The sequence below is a fragment of the Gossypium arboreum genome, chromosome 1 (assembly GCF_025698485.1).
Source record: "Gossypium arboreum isolate Shixiya-1 chromosome 1, ASM2569848v2, whole genome shotgun sequence".
NCBI classification, from domain to species: Eukaryota; Viridiplantae; Streptophyta; class Magnoliopsida; order Malvales; family Malvaceae; genus Gossypium; species Gossypium arboreum.
The window spans coordinates 31,105,917-31,113,813 of NC_069070.1; the positions used below are offsets into that span (position 1 = coordinate 31,105,917).

At 29.6% G+C, this 7,897-nt stretch overlaps 1 protein-coding gene across 1 annotated transcript; it reads right to left on the reverse strand.

Annotated features, from left to right (window-relative positions):
* Positions 1 to 1,684: 1,684 nt before the first annotated feature.
* Positions 1,685 to 3,665, reverse strand: LOC108472791 (NAC domain-containing protein 43-like). The gene is made up of 3 exons (XM_017774346.2): positions 3,320 to 3,665; positions 2,975 to 3,249; positions 1,685 to 2,865 (listed from the first exon to the last, which is right to left on the reverse strand). The coding sequence occupies exons 1-3, from the start codon at positions 3,501 to 3,503 to the stop codon at positions 2,143 to 2,145; spliced, it is 1,182 nt and encodes a 393-aa protein (XP_017629835.1). The 5' UTR covers positions 3,504 to 3,665; the 3' UTR covers positions 1,685 to 2,142.
* Between the last annotated feature and the right edge of the window lie 4,232 nt (positions 3,666 to 7,897).

The window sequence follows — 7,897 nt, forward strand, 5'->3', positions numbered from 1 at the left end:
TGGAGATAACTATTTTTTAGCAAAACTAAGTTAAGAGACTAATCAATTCTAGATTTCAATACATACTTAAATTTGATAATCACTAACTCAAAATATAGATATTTAATTTTGTAAATTAGATATTTGAGACTTCATATTGAATGATTAGTGCTAGTAAGGTATCTAGAAACAAGAAGACGATTAATCTATACTTCAACTTACAACGACATGAAATTTTCAGATCCAATTCAAAGAAACATCAACAAAAACAACTACAAGGTTTTACAAAAATGTCAAGCAACGACCCGATAAAATTCCACCAAGAATGATCCAGTGTCCCAAATATTGAATAAAAAGCTAATGTCACCACATCATACAAAGAAGCACTTCCACCGTTGTATTACTTCAACCAATAGTGGAGGGAGTAGACGTCTCTAAATTCCACAGTGAAATTGATGATAATTTTACATAGCCGCCTCCCGAAGTTAGATATGAGTGGTGTACCCATTTTGCAGATTGTTTTTTCTTTTCTTTTTTTGTAATTTGATTCTAGCTTTTCAAACTTGATAAAACAGAACAAATAACGGTGAAAAGAAGAGAAGGAAAGCCTAATGAATCTTTAAACAAGATGAAGACAGGAGCCATCATCTTCAAACCATTGCTCTACCAAAAATAAGATTTATTTAAGAAAAAGAAGATCTAAAATACTTTGCTTTATTTTATAACAATTTAAGTTTAAATTTTCGTGTGGATCATTCCAATTGATAATTAGTATAACTATAACACTTTGTGCTATCTCATATTCCAAAAAAAAAAAAAAAATCACTTCTGGTACATCCATCATTGCTATGCCGCATGAACCAACCATTTGAATCCATCACCAGCTTTTTTCAAGGTTCTATTTGAAATTCGTCACCCTATAATATATATTGGTGTGAATTAGTACTACATTATTGCTTGCATACAAATAAAACTGAATGGTGGTATTTATATTAGTGATAATAATTAGTTAATTAGAAGAAAATTAAAGTGAAATTAATTAACATCTCTACACTAATTTCATTCTCTAACCGCATGTGTTTCAACTTGTGTTAAATTATTATTTCTTTTTAAAAGATGACATTTATGTGTTAAGAAAGTCATTAAAGTTGGCATTTAAAGTGAAAAGATGCAACAGCAAACTAATCATAAATCTTATTATTATAATATATAAATGTGATGTAAAACAAAGTAAATGTTTTTTTTTTACCAAAGCTTAGCTAGTTACATAATATTATTATATTTTACTAAAATATAATAAATAATTTTTCAGATCAGTCCAAAAAAAAAAAGCATTGGGCCGTCCTGTCTACGCGAGTAGTAAGTTGTAACCTTAAATAAGACAACCCCTCGATAACTTAATCACTTAAAAACATACTTAACCAATATTATTTTTCTTTCTATTAGAAAGATAATGAAAATAATTAATTGGAGTTGAAGTTGAGATATTTAGAAGAAAAGGACAAAAGAAATACAGTGTATAAAAATTTGAAATTGGCCCAAGTATGGTACGTGCTTTTCTTTTTCTCTGCAACACATCTTATCCTAATTCCTTGAAGATGGCACCTTTTTTTTCCCTCAAAAAAAAAAAAAACCATGATAGGCGCTCGTACGTTAGGTGAAGACAACAGTAACATACAATTCTCAATCTTCCTCGACACCATCATTCAAAGATTTGTTGATTTTTATTTTATTTTTTGTTTTTAATTTACAAATCAACGATATATATCATTCACCACTTTTCCATGTGATATCCAACCAAATGGATTATCATTATTTGTTTGTGTGTGTGAGACCCCATTAGACACATGACCCCCAGATTCCATACCCTAAAAGTCAGCACTTTGCTATGATCAATCAAAGCTTTTCAAGATAGTTATATATATATATATATATATATATATATAAACAACCTTTCCCTAAGATGATTAAATCGATGGCATCGTTATTAAGTAAAGTGTAATGACTTTGACAATGCCATCCCATCTCATATTTCATACTTATTAATGCAAAATACATATGTGTGTGTATATATATATATAATGTGTCAACATATACCTAATTAAAGGGAGTACTTGAGCAATGAAACAAAAGGCTTGTTTTTGACAATGACATGTACTTGTATTATACCGACAGATGGCATAAGGGATCAGATGAAGACGGTGAAGACGATGACCTGGTCAAGCTCCATAGATCATTGTCGTTGTTGCTGTAGACCTGTGAGCTTTGATTTGATCTCTGTAAGTTTAAATGCGATAATTGAATACCATCATCGTGACAAAGACTAAAAACCGCATTAGGGTCACTAAAACATGATAGTTGCTTGCTTGTCTCTACTTGACCACTTAGCTGGGATGCCACCAGTTGGTCCAGTGTGACCCAGTCATTTACCCCATTTTTGGTCTCATTATTACCACCACCGCCACAACCTCCACCTTGGTGTTCGGTTTCGGTCAGCATGTCTTCGATGGATTGGTAACAAAGCGAAGGGAGAGTTGGGCTTTCAAGCCTAGGGAGATGCATGAACCTTTCATGGTCATGGAACCCATCGTTGATTCCTGCGTTGTTTCCAACAAGCATCCTCGGATTGTTGTTGGGGATGGGCATGTTGTTGATGTTGTTCAATGAATCACTCTCCATCTTACAAGTCCTTCCCATGTAATGAAGGATTTGATCCAAGACACCATCGTTGCCTCCTGAGCTAAGCATGTGTGTCTTTAAATCATGACCGGTGGAGGACGAATTACTTTTAGGACTCTCTAGGGTTTTCAGATAATTCTTCTTTCTGAACACACGGCAAACCACCCACCCATCTTCCGTCACCGAATCTCCGATGGGGTTCGAACCCTGGACCAATTCAATATTATTATACTATGCATGCATACATACATATAGGAAATATTGAAAGAGAAATATAGCTTGCTTAAATATTGAAAGAGAAATATAGCTTGCTTACATTAGAGTCATGGGTGGTAGTGTTATCATCAAGTCTATACTCATGCATAATCCAATCAGATTTTTGACCATGTGGAGCTCTGCCTTTATAAAACACCAATGTTTTCCTCAGCCCAATTCTCCTAAATCCACTATATATAATCTTATCACGGCCGGTTGCTTTCCAGAATCCGGCAGCGGTAGCACGATTGGTTCGAGTCCCGGTCGGGTATTTCTTATCCTTGTGGCTGAAGAAATACCAATCATTTTGTGGAGTGGATCCTATCCTACACTTTTCTGCATATAACCCACAAATTAGACCAAAAAATTGCATTAAAAAGAGAGGGTTAGGTTGACTAGTATGTACCTTGAATATCCCAAGGCTCAAGCTTGTTGAGATCAACTTCCTGGATAACATCAAGGTCAATCTTTTCGTAAGCCACTTTTTTTCTAAGATAATAGTGAAGGAGCTCTTCCTCTGTGGGATGAAATCTAAAACCAGGAGGGACCTGAGACTGCCCATTTATTGATAGATTCATGTCTTCTGACATTAGCTAAACAGGAAAGAAACTGGGCTTTTCCTTGCAGATATATATATATGTATGTATATAGCTTTAAATCATAGAAATTAAAGGTAAAGAGCAGAGGGGAAAGAGAGAGAATAACAGAAAGAGAAAAAAAGGAAGAGCAATAACACAAGGAGAGAGAGAAGGGTGCGTAAAGGGTAATGCAGTCATGATAATTTATAATGGTGGTAGGGAATGGAATGCTCCAAATATGCATGAAAAAAGTTTGGGTATCATGGCCATTGATGTACTTAGCGTGAGGTTTTATGCCATTGATAAGACCCAACCACCTAAAAACTAAACCACCCTACATCCATATATTTACATAGACAACAAAATTAATTTTTAATATTCAATACACTCACATACATCATATTTTATTTATAAACTCCGAATTTTAATACTAATTCAATATGAAATTTATTTTGTTTATAATTTTTAAAATTTTAAATCTTTTACCAATGAATTCTTCTAGTATTAGATAAATATAGGGCATAACAACTCTAAATCATAACACATAGAAGTTTCTAAATTTCATCTATTCTCATTTATTCTTTATATATTTAGAATTTAGTCCATTATTTTTATTTTAGAAATTAATTTATTCTATTTCACTAATTTCAAATATTTAAATTTTTATGCTAAATTTATTAGTATAACATTTTAAAATAAAGAAATAATATATAGATTATTGTATAACAAAAAAAATTATAATAATTTTTAATTTAACAAAATAATTTTAATAGCAATAACAATTAGATTTATATTTTTAGAAAAATTAAGAAATATTAAATTCCTTAAAATAAAATAAAAAGCTAAATTCCAAATGTAAAAATATATATATATATAACTTAAACCATTTTAAAGTTTTTCATTTTATTTTTGTATCCAATGCAATTACTAGCTCGCAATAATGAACCATCAAGGAATATCGGGTCACTGGGTTAATGATTTGATTTAAGAAATTAAAATTTAGAGCATAATATAAATATGAACAATAATAAATATGTAATAAGTTAATTTAAAAAAAAATTAAGATTAGTTTTTAATTTGTAAGTTTGTCCTTTGCTTGTAACTTATTTATAGCTATTAAAAATATATTGTTTTGATTAAAGAAGTAAATTCCACAATGATTTGAAGGTTATTTTTAGGTGAAAGTTTTATGTAAAAATAAATAAGATATTAGTTAGAAATGATGAAATTGATGTTTTAAGTGGAATTTAAATATTTGTAGATTTAAATTACTTTACAAAACAAAAATACTTAAGAGAAAGAAATTTAGTGATATAAATTATGTATGGAGTGTTGAATATGGTATAGAGGCAAAAGCATCTCATAATAGTATATTTGACGAAATAAAAAATATTTGCCACTTTTTGCTTTCCGAATACCATGTCGTTTTATGTATTCAAACACCACATTTCAAGTCATTTTAAAAGGGATATACATCTCAAGCTACTAGTTCCCTTTTTCCTAGTTTTGCTTGTTTTTTTGGTTTTGTTTTATTTTATTGTTATCTACAAATTTATTATAAAAGTGATAAGAAAATTGACTATCGGACTCTTAAAAAAAGTATTGTCCCATTCAGAAGATTCACCTCCCTTAATAAGCACTTAGGTAAATGTAGATATAACTTGCAAACTCACAAAAAAGATGTCAGTACTATTAAAAATTATCATAAAAAGTGTGCTTTCAATCAATCTTTTATGTATTACATTAAAATATTTAGTAATAGTGGAACAATACATAGAATAATATTGTTGTGATCACTAATTATTGTGAGCATTATTTAATTTCTTTCTCAGTGTATTCTGTATTAATAATATTGTTGTGAGTAATTAGACAAAGTTGAAGAGAACATAGCTGCATAAAGGTTTGATTACCTTGAAACTCGGCTACTACTAACAGATTTGCAGACAACAAGTATGAGTTTGAGGGTCAATTCTAGATATGTCAGATGTTTCCTAAAACAAATTGCTGACCAATTCATTGTCGACGTAAAAGCTGAAACCATTACTATTCTTTTAATATCATTTCAATGCAATTTATGAAAATGTCTAATCCTATGACCTTTAGACTCGAATTGTCTAATCACATACTTTAATCTCCCTTTCTACACAATTTACTCCATTCATATAGGAGAAATAAATTCTAAATGAACTTATACTTCAACTTGTGTAATCTAAATAAACAAGCACAACATTGATTTCATTTGACTTAAATTTTAAATTATTTCTTCCAACTTCAAAAGATTTTGAATAAATCTGTAAAAATATAAACATTGTATCACCTCAAGTTCTTTTGTCTCCCTCATCCTTAGTTTGATCGTTAAATGCCTTTCAAATCCAACGTGGAGCATATTTAAAACACGTTGATCAAATTATAAATACAAGGCTTAACTATTGAATTAATAACTTGAATCTATCATACTAAAACAATAGTCTCCCTAATTTTTATTGATACAATCTATTTTTTAACACATAAGATTTAAGTTTTCCATGTAATATATACAAACATGTTTTTAATTTGATTCGCGTGTCTAAGATATATTCCATGACAGATCTGGACTAGTATCTGATGTTTAAGTTAACAACTAGAATGACAAAAGGATTTTGTTGATACAATTCTAATATTTTAAGGACTCAATTATAATATTTTCAAGTTAAGGAAACAATTTATAATTTAACACAACTATTTTGGGATAGTTAATGGAATTTATCCAAGAAAAATAAATTAAGAAAGCACTAGATGTCAAATTATATACATAGATTATAACATTCATGATATTCACGTGGTCCAAAAAGATTCCTAGAATATAAAGCAGACACAATTTTTGGCAGAGGATCTCTCTTTTCTTTCCTTTTGAATATATATACGATCTTTGTTTGGATCATCCATTTGTATTATTTTCAATTTTAATCCCACATTTCCATTCTCTTTAAAATAAAATTTGGATTTATTTAAAATTCAAAATATATTTTAATTTTTATTTTATTTTTAATGATGTATTGATAATGATGTTTATTAAGATATATAGAATTAGACAATTTTGTAGGCTTATTTATAGTAGTAATCACTCCTCGTTTTTAAATAAGGAGAAAATATGTATTTAAACGTGTATAAATGTACACTTTTTAATTGTTGTAAAAGTAATTGTATCCATTAATTTTCAATAACAGTAAAGCACATTATAATCTCAAAAGATAATGTAAATTCAAATTTAGACATAATATTATTGAGAGCGATAATCCAACCCAAACATATAACATAAAATAAATAATAAAAATAATCCTCCAAAAGAATTTGGAACATATGGGGAATGTAGGTACAACAATTTGGTGGTAAAAAAGAACCCCTGAAAAATAAAAAGGGGAGCTTAAGTGAGGGAGAGGGTAGCGGGGGGCAGGCTCACATCTCAACTATATGACTCTCGACCTTAATATATCTATTCCAAAACCATCTTTCTCTCTCTAATCTCTATCCCTTAAAACAATCTCACTTTTTTTTTTTTTTCATTATATATTATTACAAAACTGTAACTCGTTTTACTTGTGCAACTACCTCAACGACAAGATAGCAAAGAAAAAAAATAGATGATGGGGTCGGAGCCACTGAGCTTTCATGGTCCCACATCAACACAGACAACTTCGTTAAACCTCTTTCACCAAGCTATACTTTGTCCCTAACCCACTTCTCCAATGGCGTTTGAAGAACCCACGAGGGGTAGGTGAAGAAGACTGCTTCATTCTCGATGTAAAATTATATATTATCACTAGATCAAATCATTTTCTATTTAAAGATGGAGATTAATTTTAGAATAGTTAATGTATTTTTTGGCTTTTGAATTTAATATATAAATTTTTTATTCATTTTACTACATAAAATTAAAAATAAGATCCATCTTGACATCAAAATTTGAAAAAATGCAACAGTTTGATGATATGATATTTTAAAATTGTGTCATATCATTAGTTTAAATTAGTTTTTTAAGTAATTATAGGATATAATTTTAGAGTATTATGTCATTGAACTATTATATATTTTTCAAGTTTAGGGATTAATATTGACTTAGTTACCAAGTTTATGTACAAAAAATAGATTTAATTACTAAATTGGGTGAAAAAATTATATAGAGTCATTTTTGAAAGAAAGAAAAGTAAAAGGGAATAGTCATTATTTTGTAGAAGTAAAGCTTGACGACGCATGAGTATAGTTCCGTAGGTGAAACCAGCTGCTTCAGTTCCCAAAATGAATCAAATTTTAGATGATTTTATTTGCAGTTTTTTCTTTCTTGGGTGCAACTCAATTTAAATAGAGTAAAGAAAATACTGAAATAGGTAGTTTTGCTTCTTTAAGATTAAATTTTGGTACAAACAATT

What these genes read in the sequence shown, in the direction of transcription:
- LOC108472791 (XM_017774346.2), bottom strand. Translation starts at nt 3,503, where the DNA reads ATGTCAGAAGACATGAATCTATCAATAAATGGGCAGTCTCAGGTCCCT. An exon ending in TGAGCCTTGGGATATTCAAG is followed by an intron (nt 3,250 to 3,319) that starts GTACATACTAGT and finishes GGTTATATGCAG; the next exon opens with AAAAGTGTAGGATAGGATCC. An exon ending in CTACCACCCATGACTCTAAT is followed by an intron (nt 2,866 to 2,974) that starts GTAAGCAAGCTA and finishes GAATTGGTCCAG; the next exon opens with GGTTCGAACCCCATCGGAGA.